The sequence below is a fragment of the Copadichromis virginalis genome, linkage group LG22 (assembly GCF_057382275.1).
Source record: "Copadichromis virginalis isolate Kocher_CV1m ecotype Utaka linkage group LG22, C_Virginalis_male_GT1.1, whole genome shotgun sequence".
NCBI lineage: Eukaryota > Metazoa > Chordata > Actinopteri > Cichliformes > Cichlidae > Copadichromis > Copadichromis virginalis.
Window position 1 is genome coordinate 26422383 of NC_140638.1, and position 19426 is coordinate 26441808.

The 19426-nt window shown below is 44.2% G+C and overlaps 2 protein-coding genes across 7 annotated transcripts in view; one reads left to right on the forward strand and one right to left on the reverse strand.

The window, feature by feature from the left end:
* LOC146683524 (regulating synaptic membrane exocytosis protein 2-like) overlaps positions 1 to 1775 on the forward strand; it is a 58741-nt gene extending 56966 nt beyond the window's left edge. For all 6 annotated transcript variants that reach the window (XM_085445392.1, XM_085445389.1, XM_085445391.1 and 3 more), the window contains one exon: positions 1019 to 1775. In XM_085445392.1, the coding sequence (XP_085301518.1) occupies positions 1019 to 1207 (189 nt within the window). In that variant the 3' untranslated portion in view covers positions 1208 to 1775. The remainder of the gene's footprint in view (positions 1 to 1018) is intronic.
* Positions 1776 to 5930: 4155 nt separating this feature from the next.
* Positions 5931 to 14686, reverse strand: lrp12 (low density lipoprotein receptor-related protein 12). The gene is made up of 11 exons (XM_085445393.1): positions 14113 to 14686; positions 12074 to 12130; positions 11835 to 11970; positions 11516 to 11718; positions 11178 to 11425; positions 10370 to 10519; positions 10070 to 10291; positions 9716 to 9982; positions 8983 to 9185; positions 8771 to 8903; positions 5931 to 8569 (listed from the first exon to the last, which is right to left on the reverse strand). Exons 1-11 carry the CDS (start codon positions 14165 to 14167, stop codon positions 7640 to 7642), a joined length of 2604 nt encoding a protein of 867 aa, XP_085301519.1. The 5' UTR covers positions 14168 to 14686; the 3' UTR covers positions 5931 to 7639.
* Positions 14687 to 19426: the final 4740 nt, after the last annotated feature.

Genomic DNA, 19426 nt, shown 5'->3' on the forward strand with positions numbered 1-19426 from the left:
TACTCCCCTTTTGATTTTAGCATGTTGATGGTAAAATCAGAATCAGAATACTTTATTGAATCCTAGGGGAAATTATTAAAAAAATGTTTGTCTTACCCATTCATTGAGCAGCTGGCCTTCTGGTGTATTTTTGTTGCTTTTGTAGCTCAGAGGCTCTTAACTGAAGATCTAATTTGCAGACTTTTAGAAGTAATCCTGTTTTGTCTGCATCTGAGGCTGAATCCTTGGTGGTTTCTGTATTCAGCCATCTTACATGCTGTTTGCTTGTGCTCGGGTACTAGCTTTAGGCAATCCTTGCCAAAGTGCGTTAGAATGTCTCAGTGGACAAACACATCAAGTTCACCAGGATATGGTCGCCTCAGAGCCACATGAAAAATAACAAGTTAGCCTTCTTAGACTTTGAGATCAGTAACGGGGGATATTTAGGTTGATGTGTACCATAATCACAGAGCAAACACCGTCCCCACAGATACAGTGGCCAGGGAAGCAGAAGAAAATCATTTCAAAAAGGCCCCAAGTAAATGTGATTATCCCAGCTGGACATTTGTCAAAGCTGGGAAGGCTTTAAAGAATGCTCCAGGCAAATCAGAAGAGAAGGACAACTTCTGCCTAAGTGAAAACCTTTAGTGATCCCGTACTGCAGTCAGCTGAGACTGAAGAAGTCACAAGTCTAGATAAACAAAATCAGCCTTTTGGGAGGTTTAAAAAGAACATGGGGAGCGAGATCATGAGGACTTTGAGAACAGAGGAAACCTACTGGTATCCATGGTTCATAAAAACTGACTCGGTGTCTCGAGTCAGGTTCTTCATTGTTGTAGATATTAATCGTATCTTTCTGAGGTTCATTAGATAATGAACCTCAGAAAGATACAATTAATATCTACAACAATGAAGAAAACAGCAAAGAAAAAAAATTATGGAAAATGCTGCAACACTCACAGTGTCATCTACAAAGAAAAAAAACACACCTTCATGTGTGTGATGTCACTAAGGATCTCCTCCTCTCCTCTCTCTGCAGATCATCGTCTGGGGTGACTACGGTCGGATGGACCATAAATCATTCATGGGCGCTGCCCAGATTCTATTGGATGATCTGGACCTGTCCAATATGGTAATTGGCTGGTTCAAACTGTTTCCTGCCACCTCATTAGTGGATCCTGCGTTGGCGCCGTTGACCAATAAGGAGACAGAAGGTAGCAAGTCTTAGCATCAGGAGGCATGGCTGATTGGTCATAGACACGTTACAGGATGGGCCCTAAAACAAAGTCTCAGAATCCTCTGCTGCTGCATGCTGCATGATGACATCACAGAGATGACAATTCATGATGATGTCACTAGGACGATGAGGAAGGTGCTATTCCTGATCCGCCCACTGCGGGGGAAGACACTCAACAAAGGATGCTGGGTAAAGAAAGGAGTGGCCATGTGACCTCCAGCTGCCAGCTAATCCCAGCAGCTCCTTGGAAGTCATACGACTGTTAAAGACACGTCAGGAACCCACAAGATTGAGTTATGTGATAGTATTCATGGAGACACAGGAACATAGAGGGGGCTTCTTTATGTTTATGCATGGAATGACAAAAACATTAGAACATAAACTCCATCGAAGAAAAACACCACACCAACCAGTAAAATCATGAAAACGTGAAAACAAAAGAACATGAGAACCACAAACATGACAACATGTGAGAGCATGAAAATATGTAAGACCATGCCAGACTGTGAGAACATGAGAATGTTGTCTAAAACTTCAAAATAAAGATTCTTAAACAATCTCTGTGTTTCTGTTTAGGACATTATGATCAAGTTAGGTACATAACTCTGGTTTTACAAGGTTCTGATGATATTACTGAGAACACTGGTTCTGTGATTTTTACAAAGGTGACTGTGAGCTTCTACACATTAAAATGTTTTGGGGTCTTTAAAAGTTCGCCTGTAGCTGACTCACTATTTCTGAAGCAAGAGTTCATTAGGTTCTACAAGTTCTATTGCACCGCTGACCCTGGTGTATCTAAAAGATCCTACTACTCTATGGGTAAATGCTACATAAACTGGTTCTTAAATGCTTTTCTACTGTACTTGAGCAATCAAAGCGCTTTCTGCAACATGCCCCATTCACACAAGCACTTTTTTCTTTGCTTGATTGCATTCTATCTAATATTCACACGCCAATGCATCAGAGAGCAACTTGGGGTTAGTATCTTGCCCAATGATATTTGGCATGCAGACTAGAGCAGCCAATGATTGACTCACCTTCCAATTAGCAGGTGAGCTATAACGTCTGTTATCTTTTCTGTATTCTCTCTGTTTACCTGTATGCAAAGTCATGGAGATGCAAAGTCATGATTTTTGGCTCCCTGGTGTTTGACTCGGATTAAAAGACTGGGTCAGCGTTCTCCATTTGGTGAACTGTTGTTGTGTTTTAGCTGTGTATAAATAAAACTGAACTGAATAGATAGCTGGAGTAGGAGTTCAGGTTTGGATCCAGCTGCATCCGGGTGAAGGATTTAAAGCATCGTGGGATGAGAGCCTTTACTGGTTTGCAAAACCGATTCTCACTGTGTTGCTATACACCTCTTGTGGTCTGATTTCACTAGCCACTTCTGGATCCAAACATGATATGCCATGTTCTGACTGAGGGATTTACATAAAAAAACTAAAACGGGCAACTCGACTAAAATTTCTGGCAAAAAAAATGAGGACCGAAACTAAACAATGTTTGTAGGATTACTTAATTTCGGGTACCTGGAATATAATGCTGTGCTACCTGGTGACTAGCTACAAAGTAATGGTACTTATTCAAATCTTAGAAAGCGTCGTAGTCGTTCCTTTCTGAAGTGTTCAAATATTTGGTGTCTGGCAAATCTTGAGCCCATGGGCTGTAGTAGCATCATAAGGTTTTAGAAGTTACACAGTGGGGCCAAACCTGACAGGGGGCAGATCACATCTACTGAAAAAGTGATCCAGTTCATTTGCCCACTTTTGTGTCCCTTACAGGCTCTGTTGCTTATGGCCCAGGATGGTTCTGAAATCACTCCACACTTTGTTAACATTGTTAATGAAGTTGCAGCTGAAGATTTTCTGCTTGGTGTTGCAATGTCCTATTAGGACAAGTTTGTGTTTCAGAGGTTCTTGTCTGTGTGTTTGGGCCTCCAGTGAACTTCAGTGTTGAAGCTTCCATCCTCCTTAATGCACACAGCACAGTCCAGAAGCGGCAAACTGTTATCCTTTGCAGAGGTGGGAAGTAACAAAGGACAAATACTTCATTACTGTAGCAACATAAGTACAATTTTCAGTTATCTCTACTTCAGTAGTTTTTACTGACTACTTTTTACTTATCAAACTAAGGAGGACTGCTGCAGGTTAGTGCAAGATAAACTGGTTAGTTTACTGTACTGTGATAGGTTTAAAGTAAAGAACAGTGACAATGAAACCACAGCCACCGTGCACCGAGTTAGGTGACAACAAATGTAGCGGAGATTCAAAAAGAATAGAAATAAAAATTATTGTGAGTTGTGATTCCTTTACCCACACCGAGCTGTTACAACCAATTTCAGGGTTCCCCCGTCTTTACACATTTTCCTATTTAGAGGCAAAGTCATCCTCTACAGTGTTGGCAACAGAAAATAGATATATAGTTTTTATTATCATTCTTTTTCCTCAGACTCAGGCTGAGCATAATCAGAATGAAAAAAGTTCGACTAAAGTTTCTTTTCCATCTACTGATAATATTTTATCACTATGTTAGCACAAGATTCAGTTAGCTTTGCACAGAAATAGAAACATACTCCTTTTTACTTTCTTACTCTGAGTACATTTCAAAGCCTGTACGTTTTTACTTTTACTTACTAAAGTAAAGAAGTTAAATCAGTACTTCAACTTTTACTGGTGTATTTTTAACAGAAGTATTTGTACTTCTACTTAAGCACAGAATCTCTGTACTGTTGGTGAAGTCAGTAGAGGTGTGATGGGGCATGTTCACCACAAGCTTAGGTCTCAGACAAATCATATATGATCCAGCATTTTTCAAAGAATGCAAACTTTAGCTGCCATAAAGGGGTAGATTTCCGATCACTGATCTCTCTGTGGATTTGCTGCACGGAGGATGTAACGTCTATGATAAGCACTGAGGTTTGTGTCCTTGTCAGGATTTCCAGGTTAGGAAAAGTGGAACAGAAGATATTCAAATACATCTCTCCACAGCTGCTGATAAATTGTACAAAAACAAGAAACAGTTTGTTAAAAACATTTCCAGGTGAATTTCACAACTGGTTTATCAGTGATATCAGTGAAAAATGACTGATAAGCGGAACTGGAATATATAGTTTATAATTTCAACAATGTACTATATAAAATGAGATGTGGTGTGTTTCTTATGTGATCTTTAACAGGGTGTTACAACACTTAAAAACGGTACTCATACTTTACCAGACTTTTAAAAGCTAGGTGTGCAGTTCCTAATTTAAATGCATTCATTCTTTAGATTCAGAAATCTAAGCGATCAGATTTTAAAGATAAATAATAATAAACAAAATGAAATCAATAGTGTCCTCTTCAATCTTGGCAGAGGGCAGTAATATAAATAATGAGAGAACTGACAGCTATTATTTTAATCACCCTGTTCTTTTAACTAGAAGTATCAGAAAAGTAATGTGGTGACATCTGGACTGATGTTTGCAGACAGTATTTTAATCACAAGTTTAAAGGCTGCAGTCGTTGCACACACTGTGTATAAAATATAAATATTTTGATGCGCACCACACTTCTAGTACTCTGTAGTATTGTAGTGAGGCACTTGGAAAGTGGTTGTAGGTGATTCATTTGATACTGCTAACAGTGGTTATGAGTGGGACTGATTCCCTATAACTAATGACTGGTTGGGCCACCCATAGCAGCAACAACTGCAATCAAGTGTCTGCTGTTTATATCTGCAATCTCATTCTTTTTGTCACTACCCAGAGCTTGTGACCATAGGTAAGGGTAGTAATATAGATTGACGAGTAAATCAAAATTCGCTTCTCTTCACTACAAAAGATCAATACAGCAGCCACGTCACTGCGGACACTGCCCCCAATCCACTGGTAGCTCTCACACTTCATTCTCCACTCTTTTGTGACCATGACCCCAAGATACTTCAACTCTGCCACCTGGGAAATTAACTCGTACCTGACCTGGACTCCTGGGCACTCCTAGACTTGGACAAGGAGGTGCTGATTCTCATTCCCACTACTTCACATTCGGATGCGAACTGCTCCAGCTCAAGCTGCAGGTCACCTGCTTGATGAAACCAACAGAACCACATCATCTGCAAAAAGCATAGATAAAATCCCAAGGCAAATGAAGCGGAGACCACTGTCCACCATCTGGCAAAACCAGATATTCTGTTCATTAAAAACTATGAACAGTATTGGTGACAAAGGGCTGAGTCCACTGAATCCACATGGACTGTGTCCCCAGGCTCCCTTGGAATGCAATCAAAGCTTTTTGGAGGTAGGAGTCTTAGGGGCCTCTGCTAGGTGTTGTCAGTGCACTCTCACTATGCATTTGGATACACCACATCAGTTCAGCATGTTCCCCTACCTGATCAAAGCCAACACCAAGTACCGATCAGTTGACAGCTCAGCACCTGTGTTCAATCAATCGAATTCATTTTACTTTGATCTGTGGCAAAATGCAGTGATTTAAGCTTTAATGATTAAATTGATTCAGTTTCACAGCTCTAACGTCACCTTACAAATAAACAGCGTGCACTGAGCATGCAGTCATAAAATAGTGAAATAATAAAATTTTTCTAAATAAATAAAATTGATATTTGACACATTTGACAGGAGCTAAGTTCACTTGCTTGCTCTGAATTACCTACTTTTTTTTCACCTTTACCTTTATGTTCGTTCATGTGGAAAGCTGAGCAAAATAAAAAGAATACAAGAGACACTGGAGGTGAACCTTTAATGTTTAGTGCAGTTTATCAGTTTTTAACTACAAAGAAAAACACGAAATGGCCAAATTCATGCAGGCCAGAAAACAGCAAAACCACAACAACAAGAATAATAACTACAACAATAATAACCACATCATGAATAATAATAATAATAATAAATATACATAGTCACACACACACACAAGGTCAGCTGAGTACCAAAAACTGTAACAAACATCAGAAATGGCTTCAGTCTAGAAGTAGTGACGATGGGCGGGGCTACAAAACCTTTATAATTCAGGTAAGTCTGACTCGAGTTCTGATCCTCCGCTGTACCAAACCCTTCAGGTCCCATGTGAGCTGTAAACACTGACCTTTGACTTTCCTTTTCTTTGAACTGGACATGAGGGTCACATAATTTAGGTCTGGTTCTAAAATCAAACTCAACTGTTGAACATGTCACATTGTGCTTTACCGTCAATAGCCAATGAACATTCACCTACTCAAAACACCAAATATTTGACCTAATCATCCAGCGTCTCTTGAATAGGATGAAGTGTTAGGGTCACATTAATAAAAAAAAAAGTGTCCATTTTTAGATTAAAGTTGAAATGTAAGCTCAAACTTGAAATAGTATTTAAAATTTTAAATAGTCAAAATGTGGAGATTACAGTTATTTCAAGCCAAAAAACTGCCACGGCTCCCATATCCTCTATAAAATGGCTTGTGTAGATAAGTTAGTGAAACAAACAGATGATCCGTCTTATTGTGTTTTGTGATACAACCATTGGTATCTTTGCATCTGTCCATTGCCAGCCATTTCATTTTGCACAAATCCGACCCACTCTTTCAAGTTTGTGTATTTTTTTCCTTCTGACCAGATGCAGCTTTCTGGCACCATCTCTTCAGTGTCATTTTGTTTATGAGCTAAAAGAGAAACAAGTTTCTATAATGAAAATCAATTCTGAAGTCATTTCACTAACTCAGCTACACAAGGCATTTTGTAGAGGGTATAGACGCCGTGGCAGTTTGTATTGAAAACGTGACTTCCACGTTTTGACTGTTCTCAAAATTACGAGTTTATTATCTAAATAATCAATAATATATATATATATGTTTTTGCCTAATGTGGCCCTAATATTCCTTCGTACTTGGCACCACTCTCAAGTGACTGCAGGCGACAGGAGAACCTGTTGAACTCAGCTCTTCCTCAGTTTGTGTGCAGTACCAAAGGAAATAACCTGAACTCTGATGTCAGTGACTGAAATAAGGACCAATGAGAGTAAAGGAAATGCCAACTGAACTTTTTTGGGGGAGGGCTATATGTGGCCTGGCCTTAGAAGAAGCGTTTGGCTGCCTCCAACAGTCAATGACCCTCTCCTGCTTGGGAGCTCTACAATTCAGTCGTACCATGAGGTGGGCAGTACCTTAACAGACAGACCGGGAAACAGAGGGACTGTTTTTAAAGTCGTACCAAATAAAATTCAATTTGTGACATCACTCAGTTTGTTTACCTTTGACATCACTGATCCAGCTAGGGTGCTATAATATAATAATCCCACCCCTCTGAGTGTCTGAGGAGTGAGTTGTGTGGCATTGTGCAGTGCTATCCTGTCAGTTAGCATGTTGTTAACATGCTAACTGACAGGCTTACAGCTGCACTAAGTGTAGTTAGAACACTGAAGGAGTAGGGCTAGCGTTAGCCTTTCAGTTAGCCTGTTAGCACAGCAGCAGCAGCTCATCATCACTGCTCTCTGTTTTGCCAGTCGCTTCCAGGCAAGCATCAGGGATCTGAGCTGTGTGGACCATTCCGCAGTGTTCACAGGGGCCATCCCGCCCTCCTCGACCACTGTTCCCATTGTGATGGCGGGGGGCATGGTTCACGGTGGAGGAGGGGTATGACTCGAGCAGAGGTTGTCGGATGTCGCTGACAAGCAAGGACGAGGAAGAGGAGTCTGAGTCAGAGATGGGGATCAGGAGCTCCACATCTTCGTCTTCCTCTCCACTCCCCCGTCGCTCTGTGACTTCAACCCCACCTCTTCCTGTCTCCAGCTGGTGCAGTGGGCTATGATTGGTCCAGGTCTGGCTCTGCTGGTTCTGACTTGTTCTTGTCAGATTTCTAGCTAAGCGGTGCAGGTTTTGGGCCAGGCGCTGCAGGGCAGAGGCAGCTGGGGCAGGGAGGTCAGAGGTGTCACTGTGACATTCGGGATCTGGACTGGAGGTTACTATAGTGACAGGGCTGGATGGGGGCAGGGCCTCTCTAGGCCTGTCATTGTCTCGGCCAGATGTCAGGGTCACAGAAGGTGTCACCGAAAGCACAGCCTCTACAGCGGAGGGAGGCGGGGTCTTCTGGGGGAGGGGTGCAACAGGTCCACCCACTGCACTGATGCCTCGCCCTCGCTCGCCCTCAGTGTCTGTGTCATCCGAGTCTGGAGACAACAGGTCTGAGCCGGAGCTTCCGGTGCTGCCAGTGCCAGCGCTGTCCTCCAGGTCTGCAGAGACCAGAGCCAAAGAACCTGAGCGCCGGGACCGTGAGAAATTAAAGAGGCGACGCCACAGGTTGCTACGACGACCAGAGGAAGGCAGCCTGAGGGATGTGAAGCCAAGCTGAGAGCGGACCGCCAGACGAAGATTTTCCAGGACAGAAGCCTGAGGATAGAGACGAGAGAACCAGTTCAAACTGGATCTACCTGAAGTCCCTGAGGACCACATAGAGTCACCTTTAATAAGGTGCTATTTAACCTCCATTTGACCTTGGACCTAACCATATGATCATTCTTCAGTGTACAGAGAGAGTGTGCGCAAAAACTTTAATCAGGAGCTTCCTGCTATGTGAGATAAGAACTGTACCTGGCTCCCTGAGCACACTGGGAAATCCTCCACCGGTGGGATCAGTCCCTGCGCAATCAGCTGACCATAAGAGGGCGGGGCTTCCCTCCTCAGCAGCTCCGCCTCCACTCTGGACAGCTGGGTCTCAAATGACCTGGAACAACCAATCACAAGCCTTGACTCACAATGAGTTCAGAAGCACGAGGTGAACAGAAATTTGTTGACATTCTTACCTGCGTTCAAACATGCGCAGAGAGTACAGCTTGCATGTGCAACCAAGGGCAATGACCAATAAGAGGCCACAGATGAGGCTGCCAATGACGGCAGCTGTGATGACTCGTGTGGGAACAATGACAGGACAACTCTCCTCGTCGCTGCCATCCCCACAGTCATCCTGTGCGTCACAAACCCACGACTCAAACACACAGCGATTATTCTGAAGGGATCAGACACACAGGGATCAGTCAGAGGTTAAAGTGTTCTAGTCTTCTGTAACTGGATGTTAAACATGCCTTTCTCTGTATTAGACAGAATGGCACACACCGAAAGACAAATGTGGGAAATGTGACTTGGACTCCACAAAGTTGTCCTGATGCTGCCTTAATGCGATGGAGTTATTTGGTTAGCATTTCTAATGTTTTAGCTGTGATGTCAGGCGTTTGGAAGGTATTTGTAAACTACATCTATTCAATTTTATTTATACAGCGCCAAATCACAAAAACAGTCGCCTCAAGGCTCTCTATATTATAAGGTAGACCCGAAAATAATGCATACAGAGAAAAACCCAACAATCATCTACAAAAAGTTGAATATGGAACCTGCTTTAAACAAAGTTCACCTCCAGTTTATTGTGTGAGTGAGATCATATGTCTGTGATGATTCACAGGACCACCCTACTGCTTCTCATTTGATTTGAATCGTTAAAGACTAAAGTCAGAACACACCAGTCTGGTCTTACCATCGTACCTTACAGTGGAAGTTTCCTGGCTGACAGAAGAAGCAGTTCTTCTCATCAGAACCATTGGGGCAGCGGTTCTGGTAGTTGCAGCGGTCCGACCGAGGGTAACAGGCTCCATTTCTGGAGCAGGGGAACTCATCCTCCTGACAAGAGGAGCAGTTTAGCTCATCCCGACCGTTGGGGCAGTGCCAGTACCCATCGCAGCGCTGCTGCTCGGTGTAACAGCCCCAGTTCCCCCCGCATGGAACCTCCCAGGGCAGGCAGAACCCATCCACCTAAAAACAGGACCACAAAGACTACTTAATCAAGAACAATAGAACAGAACACGGCCACCTGCACAACACCTCAAAAATCAAACACACCTGGTAGGTGACGTTGAAGCCTCTGGCCGCATTGATCTTGTCAGCGTAGAAGTGAACTCGGAGCTGACCGGATGATGAAACTACAGCGACCGGCGCTCTGGAGTCAAAGGCAGTCAGCACCCTGAGGAGGCGACGGGGGTTCTCCTCCAGCCCGTCATAGACTTTGACATAGTCGCCATAGCCAGTCCCATCAAGTTTAAAATCTGTGAACCTTAGAATAACCTGCAGGAGAAGACAGGAACAACATCAGGAATGTTGATGTCCTTTGCTACCCAAACACACTCGGGGATCAGAGGTTACCTTTCGGTGGTCTCCAGTGTCAATCAGCCAGGTGCAGTTACTTCCTGGAGGGTAGAAATCAGGATAGTTTGGAGAGCTGAAAGAACCATAGAAGTTCCTCAACAACTCGCCACAGGTGGGAACATCACAGTCTATCTCATCGCCAAGGTCCTGAAAGAGACGTTGTGACACACCAAGTTGAGGACATGGTCAGCAGTCCGGCCCAAGGAACCCCTGAAGTGGATTGTTGTGTCCTTTGGAGACCAGGCAGAGTCCCGATCACCTGAGCTCTAAAGCACTGGGTTAAATCTTCAACATAAGGTGCTCCTTCTCATAGATGTAACGACTTTTAGCAATATGTTGTGTAAACACAGCATTAGTACAATACTAATACCTCGTAAGATATAAACAGCTATATTCATATTAAACATGCTTACAATCCTAACGCCATAGCTCGCATTCTGCTCATCTTTAGCTCTGACATGATGTCTGCATCATAAAGAGACCATTTCATAAACTCCAACAGATCAGCTGAAGTTACACTCACGATAGCAGAGCAGCACAGGCGTACCACAAACTATGGGTGACTTAACGGACCCTTATAAATCTGTTAGATCTGAGTCAGCAGAACTCTTTGTGGTGATTAGCCCACATGTGCTGTGAGTGGTGCACCCGAGGATATGCATTGGGCGAATGCTCGGAGTACCGGTTCGGTACTCCGGCTGCCTGTTATTGTTTGACACATTAATGTAAGTCACATAAGCAGCAGCGGCAAGTGGACAAGGAACCATTTGAGCAGTTGCAATGGGTCACCTAGGTGGCGTGTTACCTGGCAGTCTATGCTACCGTCGCAGCGCAGGCTGTGGGGCAGGCAGGTGTAGATGCGGGTGTAGCGAGACAGGCAGGGGAACTGGTTCAGGCTGCAGGGCTGGAAGGAGAACGGCGAGTCCACACACATCTCCTCATCTGAATTGTCGCCGCATTCGTCCATCGAGTTACAGCGCCACCAGTCTGGGATGCACTTCCCATTTGAGCAGTGGAACTGGTCCACATCACAGCTGGATGCCAGCGGCTTACCTGCACACACAGCAAATCTTACTTGTTTCCTATCCAGAGCATCAGCCTCTACTCCAGTTACATCACCAATAGCACACAGTGTTTCCTCACCGCTGATGTATGACAGTCTGAAGCCCTTTCCCGTCAGGCTGTCATCCGAGTGGAAGTGGATCCACAAATGGTCCTGAGAGGAGATGTAGGGTGGTGGCAAGGAAGAGCCACAAACCCGGAGTCCATCCAGGTTCCTGTAGCTGCTGATGGACATCCAGTCTGAGGTGCAGCGATGGGAACCCTGTAGGTCAAAGTCCTGGAAGCTGCAAAGACAGAACAGGGAGGGCATTGTGAGAGCAAAGATGGGGTTAAAATGAGGATGTGGTGTGCCCTGATGTGGGTGTGGCAGCTGTAACTATGGAGACAGTAAGTGTAGTACCTGATGGTGATGGCATCTCCAGGTCGCGCCCTAATATTCCAGCTGCAGTTCAGTCGGGCTGGATACTGGAAGGGCCATCCGGGGCTGGTGATTATACCGCTGGATGCCCGTAGGAGCTCTGCCACATCACTGCAGGCTGGGGGGGCAGGGTTGGACTGTTAGTGTGACACTGTGTTTGTGGGTGTGTGTGTGTGTGCCATTAGTGCTGCCCTGATGTCTAGATGTGACTGTGACCTCACCATTAGAAATCCCTGACACATAGACATTTTCATTCCTCTGAGAGACAGCAATGCATCCTGGGGGAAAATCACAACAACACATGGTTAGAAGTGATGTCATATTGATAACAGTCTGACGTACAGCTGATGAACCGCTGGACAATGCTGTTCCTTATTCTGTTAGTTTTTGTCTTTATGGATCTGAAACGTCTGCCTGAAGGTAGATGTTGAAACAGTACATGACCAGAATGTTATGGGCCTGGAAGGAATTTGTTAATCTTCCTGAGAAAAGAGGAGGAGAGGATATCTGACGATCTGCTAGGCAACCTGTACAGCCCTGCGTAGTGCTCTCTTCTGTGCTCCTGTGCAGCTGGAAAACCATGCAAGGAGACAGTATGCCAGGTGATCACCCTGATTCATGAGCAGCTTATTTTTATATGTTTAGATCATGGACTCAGATTATCCCCTTTGAAGATCAGATAAGGACTTTTGCAGTCAGTTTACAATCATATTATGAAGCTTTGAATGTTTTTGCTGCAGCCATCTTGCTGTTTTTAAAACAGAGTGAGAGCTGGAGCTTACTGTGAAACTGCCCCATTATTGGCTAATGACCTGTCAATCAGTCATTAGTATATCCTTAGTAATCAGGACTTCATATTTAAATCACTCAAACAAATGACTGAGCCCCTAAACGAATCGGGAACGTGTCTACGGAGGTCAGGGGTCAGGTTTCACACAGACTAAAGAACTACAGGTACTTGGCCTTGGTGATCATTAGAAAAAAAGAATGCAGGTTTGCTTTTCACATCCACAAGCTTTAGTCATTGTTTATCCTGTCTGTGGTCTTAACACAGTGTTCTACATCCAGCAAGTTCCTATTAAAAGTTACAAGTAAAAAAGAAAAAGTTAAACAGGATGGACAAAACGCTGAAGGAAGATAGCAGATGATACTTCATGGGAGGATTCTATTTTGAAAATTTGGCATCTTAAAGACTGCTCAATCTTGCAGGGTCAAATAGCTGGCCAATGCTCAACATTGTTAATTTTCAACAATTGATAATCAAATGTTACAAGTTTGACCACCACGGGTGCTGTTTTGCCAGTTTTAGTGTAGTTGTGTCATAAAGCAGTCTGAGGTCGGGTGTTGCAGGGGTTACAGCTGTTAAGGAAAAAGGATCAGACTTCCTGTCCTTTCTGTGGTATCTGTTCTCCTACAGACTAAAGAAGAGCTTGCCGGTCAACTGGTGATTCTTATTGGTGGTAAGTGCTAGCCCTGTGGTGGACAGGACCTAGTCAGGTGTACCTGCGTGTCATTCTGACTCCAGCCCAAAGTGGTTAAGAGAAGATGGTCCCTGTTAAGATACTTGTGAAGCCCTGATCACTTACATAGACCGTTTCATTATCATGATTGTTATTATTACTGAACCATGCTCAACATCTTCAAGCTTTAATAGAAACTGATTGATATCTTCCAACTGCTATGGTTACTACACAGAAAAAAGGAGTAATGGCTGTAGTGACACCTGTCAACAGATCACAGCAGACCGAATGTAAAGAAATCTGTAAGAGCCATTTGCAGCTGTCACTACTAGATGGTCTCCTCCTTCCACATCTGCCTCTCCATTGTACTTCCGCTTTCTCTACTGGTGGATTTGGAGCAGATTGGATGCTGCAGTAACGCACTGTGGGGCCCTGAGCACACACTGATATAGCAAGAGCTGTACTGTGAAATATTACAGATTCAGGTCCAGGTTTTTGGGATATAAAATCTGGGTGACAGTTAATCCTGGAAGGCTATTAACTTAGACTGGTAAGTGCCCACAATCACTTCCTGCCACATGTCTATGTTAAACATTAAATTAAGTAACACTAGCTTGTAATACTTTGTCCTTGTATGGTTACAGTAGTACAGCTCTGCCCTTCTGCAGTCTTCCAGACGCACTTTATTCAGGACAAAGTAGGTTTTCAGGAAAGGGGGGAAGTCTTAAAGAGACAGGACCCGGCGTCATCAGAACAAAACATAAGTGTACACACCTGACAACAGGTCAGTCTGCACTTACCTGTGAGGAGGAGCAGGCAAACCACACCCTGCCTGCAGTCTGTTCTGAGGGCCATGCTAACCCTGATGTTATGATGAAGATAATGGTGAAGAGTCCAAGGTCACAGAGCTGAGCGCTGCATGTCAGCTGTTAGCAGACCTCGGCTCCGAACCGAGCGGCTACCGAGGATAACGGATCTCACCGATAAACCCGGCATTCAATTAACACAGACACGAGCCGCTAAACGGGACGTTAACAAGGTTGGTCCGCATCCTGCGAAGAACCTCGGTTAGCTCGCAAACAAAGGGCCGCTAGCTGCCGACTAACAGGCTGACACTAAGAACACCGGCCCGTTAGCTTCAACATGCTAACGGGACAGAGTCATCCGACCCGGAGCGGGGGGCCCGAACCGGGTCAATCCGAGCTCACGGGACCGGCACCGAGTCAGCAGCAGTAGTGTCGATCTGATAGTATGTGTGAGCGCATTTCCGTGCGAAGCTGTTAGCTTTTAGCTTCCGTCGAGCCGAACAACAACAACAGACCGCAGAGAGAATCCCCGCCCCTTTGACAGTGGCGTCACTAACATGGCCCCGCCGTTTTTGTCATTTGTTGGTTTATGTGAACTTCCTGTTTCCTGAAGATGCCAAAGCACTTCATTAATCAAAGAGCCGAACGTCCTTCATATGTTCTGGCATCTATCTATCTATCTATCTATCTATCTATCTATCTATCTATATATATATATATATATATATATATATATATATATATATATATATATATAGATATAGATATAGATATATATATATATATATATATATATATATAGATATATATATAGATATATATATATATATAGATATAGATATATAGATATATATAGATATATATATATATATATAGTGATTCTCACTGTATTACGGGACAAAGTGCGTCCCTTATTAGCTCAATACGGGACGTGTACTTTTGTTTCTAAATACGGGACGATTCCGTATTTTAAGGGACGGTTGGCAACCCTAAATATGACCCAGTTTGCAAGTCTCCATGCTTGCTCCGCTCCTTTTCCACCTCTTAGCTCATCAACCAAGGGACTAGAAGAACTGCCACTCAGGTAACTCAGAAAACAAATAAAGGCTAAATCATACACATAACAGTGTAAAGTAAAATATGTGCATTTATTTTAGAATACAGGATCACGTGATTGTATAAATAAATAAATTCTAAACCAAAACAATTCTTTACTATCCTGTAAATTGAATCCTATGTTTAAAGAAAAGCAAAATATTAGTGTAGTGTTATGTATAAGTCTCTATTGCAGCACTGTGATGTTTGGCAGATATTACCCAATATCTGTGGCTGTAACTAGGGTTGCCAACCGTCCCTTAAAATACGGAATCGTCCCGTATTTCGAAACAAAAGTACACGTCCCGTATTGAGCTAATAAGGGACGCACTTTGTCCCGTAATACAGTGAGAATCAAAAGTAGTCTATAAATGTTAATGGAATTAACGCTTTGTTTGAAAACATAATTCCCAGCCCCTCTCCTTCTTTGTGACCAATGAGCTGACAGCACACTTATGACAATTCGAGTATGACAATTCAGATTACCGCTCATCTCATTGGTCGAGGAAAGGTCGCTTACGGAGAAAATACCGGAAGACAACAGATGACCACAACAAGAAGCATGGCCAACAGGGAAACAAACGCCGACACTGCGGTGCAAGTCTCGGACGACAGTACACCTAAAGCTGGGCAGACACTGTGCGATTTTTTCAGTCGCGTTATTCAGCTCCTGCTCAAACTGCACGATTGATTCCAAAGACAAAGAGGAGTTGAAAAGGGTGCAGAGAGAGTTGAGGGGACTGATAAGGAATGGGAAGGACAGCTACAGGCAGAAGATGGAGAACCAGCTTCAGCAAAACAACGTTGGTGAAGTCTGGAGAGGCCTCAGAACCATCTCAGGCCACAAACAGCAGAACTCTCTGCCTGGGAGGGATGTGAGGTGGGCAAATGAACTGAATCATTTCTTCAACAGATTTGATTCAACCATGAGACAGTCTACAACATCGGCTGCAGACTCACCCACCCCCACTGCTGCTGTTCCACCTCTGACACCTCAGACACTTCACACCTCCTCTATTCACCCTGCTCACTCCCCCCCACCCCCAACAACAGCATCCAATACACACTCAACACAAGGCTCCAGCCTGTCTCTCTCAACCACCCAGGTTAGGAGGGAACTGAGGAGGATTAATGGCAAGAAGGCAGCGGGCCCAGATGGCATCAGCTCGAGGGTCGTCAGGTCCTGCGCGGACCAACTGTGTGGGGTGATGGAGCACCTCTTCAACCTGAGCCTGAGGTTGGGAAGAGTCCCACAGCTCTGGAAAACCTCCTGTGTTGTACCAGTGCCAAAGACTTCACGCCCCAAGGACCTCAACAGCTACAGGCCGGTGGCTCTGACATCCCACCTGATGAAGACCCTGGAGCGGTTGGTCCTGGCTCAGCTTCGGCGCCTAATAAGCTCATCACTGGACCCACTTCAGTTTGCTTACCAGCCTGGCATTGGAGCGGATGATGCCGTCATTCACCTCCTACATCGTTCCCTCGCTCACCTGGAGACCGCTGGAAGCACTGTGAGAATCATGTTCTTTGATTTCTCCAGTGCCTTCAACACTATTCTTCCCTCGGTTCTAAAGGACAAGCTGGTGAACTCTGGAGTGGACCATCACCTCACTACCTGGATTTTGGACTACCTCACCGACCGACCACAGTATGTGAGGACTCAGGGCTGTGTGTCGGACAGGGTCGTCTGCAGTACGGGGGCCCCACAGGGAACGGTTCTGGCTCCGTTCCTCTTCACCATCTACACTGCAGACTTCTCCCACAATTCCACCCAGTGCTTCCTGCAGAAGTTCTCTGATGACTCTGCAATAGTCGGCCTCATCACTGATGGGGACGACAAGGAGTACAGAGGACTGACTCAAGACTTTGTGGACTGGTGCCAGCTGAACTACCTCCAGATCAACGCCAGTAAAACCAAGGAGCTGGTGGTAGACTTCCGCAGGCACAAGCATTCTCCACTGCAACCACTGAACATCCAGGGTATGGACATTGAGGCTGTGGACAGCTACAGGTACCTTGGTGTTCATCTGAACAACAGACTGGACTGGACTCATAACTCAGACGCCCTCTACAGGAAAGGGCAGAGCAGGCTGTACCTGCTGCGGAGACTCAGGTCGTTTGGGGTGGAGGGCCCACTCCTGAAGACCTTCTATGACTCTGTGGTGGCTTCTGCTATCTTTTATGGTGTGGTCTGCTGGGGCGGCAGCATCTCTGCTGGGGACAGGAAGAGACTGAACAGGGTGATCCGAAGGGCCAGCTCTGTTCTAGGATGCCCTCTGGACCCAGTGGAGGTGGTGAGTGACAGGAGAACGGCGGCTAAGCTGTCATCCCTGATGGACAACATCTCCCACCCCATGCAGCAGACTGTGACAGCACTGAGCAGCTCCTTCAGTGGGAGACTGCGGCACCCACGGTGTGGGACGGAGAGATTTCGCAGGTCTTTCCTCCCCACTGCTGTCAGACTCCATAACAAAGACTTTAACTGAACAAACACACACATCCACACATGTGCAATAACACTAAGTGCAATAATCTTTTCTGGCATCGTTGTATTTTTACTCAGTTGTATATAGCATTCGTATTCTATTTTTATCTTATTGTATATTTTTATTCTATTTTATTCTACTGTATATAGTATTTTATTTTATTCTATTCTGTACAGTTGTGTACTGTATTTATTCTTATTGTATTCTAATTTTTGCGTCATAACTTTTGCACTGTCCACTTCCTGCTGTGACAAAACAAATTTCCCACTTGTGGGACTAATAAAGGTTATCTTATCTTGACTCGCAGGGGTTAGAAGTTGGTAGGTCACGATGCAGGTCTCACACTATACCGCCCGATGCTCTGATGCGACCTGAGTGCTCACACTGTGCGTCCATAAAATTAAGGTTATAACAGAAAATCTGTCGCTCGCTCACACAGACACACCACCACCATCAACTTTGCTAAATTGCTAATGAAAAACATGATCAGGCAGCTGTGATTTAGCAGCGATGTAGATCCAACTATTTTCACGGTTGTTGTGGTCGTGATAATTTTGTGAGGCCACATCGAAAAGGCTCGGTTACGTGTTTGCGCGCGAGCAGTGTGAGCGCCTGTGGTGACACCTTCACGAGCGATTGATGATCGGGAGCTGGTCGTGAGGTGTTAATCACTTCTCGTTACCCCACGTATACTACACGATGAAGGCCAAAATCGGTCCGATCACTCAAAAATCGGCTCAAAATGGGCCTAAAACCGCACAGTGTGAGCCCAGCGTTAGAGCAGCAATGTTTGTTCCCCTCAGAGAAAGGGAAGAATGGGAAAAGGAAAACACCTGGCTGGAAAAAGTTAATATGGGCATGTGCAGTGAATATCAGCGCTATGTGGCCAGAAGTGTAATAATATAATTTATTTTGTGTAATAAACGACTGCAAGGATGGATGATTACAACAAATAGATGACTAATACATAAAAGTAATACATAGATGAATAATGATGATGAGTTAAGATGCGTAATCATGGGAACAAGCGGGTTTTCAAACGGGAGCAGCTGATTAGCATTAGAAAAGCTGAAATAATACCTCAACTGAAGCCAATTGTACTAAATGCACTAAATGTGCACTGTTACAAAAATATTTTTCTTTCTATTGTTTTCTATTATTTTAAGTTAAGCAGGACAGAATTCTTTTAAAGAAATATTTACTTATATTCTCAAAAGTTAAGCATGACAGGCTTCTGTTTAAGAAAGAGACCTGTTTTACTGTGTTAATGTTGTCATTTTGAGCTAAAAATAAATGGCTAAATGATCATTTGTTTCACATGTGTTCATATCACAAAGAATACACATCTACTTAAATCAAATTCAAGTCAAAGGGTTAAAAAAAATAATTTCACACACAAAAAAAGAGCTAGAAAATTCACCACACTGGGAAGGGTGAAGACAACTGGGTCGCCCGGCCCTGGCCACGAGGTGTCCCTTATTTATTTTTCAGGGAGTTGGCAACCCTAGTCATATTACTCATATTTTCCTCACATCGCCCAGTCCTAATTTCTAGCACACACTACAACAGGCAATAGAGTATAGTATACAGAAACATCTGTGCTGAGGAATGGCCTGGAAGTCCCAAGGTCAAAATGGGAGATGCCAGCTAAGGTGGTCGAGAATGACTGAGCTAAGATCCTGTGGGACTTCCAGATACGGACAAAGTGGTGGTGGCTAACCAGCGGG

Excerpts from the sequence above, each read along its gene's own strand:
- lrp12 (XM_085445393.1), bottom strand. The coding sequence starts at position 14,167 with ATGGCCCTCAGAACAGACTGCAGGCAGGGTGTGGTTTGCCTGCTCCTC. Across the intron at positions 9,983-10,069 it reads GCTTCAACGTCACCTACCAG|GTGGATGGGTTCTGCCTGCC; the intron begins GTGTGTTTGATT and ends TCCTGTTTTTAG. Across the intron at positions 9,186-9,715 it reads CAGGAAACTTCCACTGTAAG|AATAATCGCTGTGTGTTTGA; the intron begins GTACGATGGTAA and ends TGATCCCTTCAG.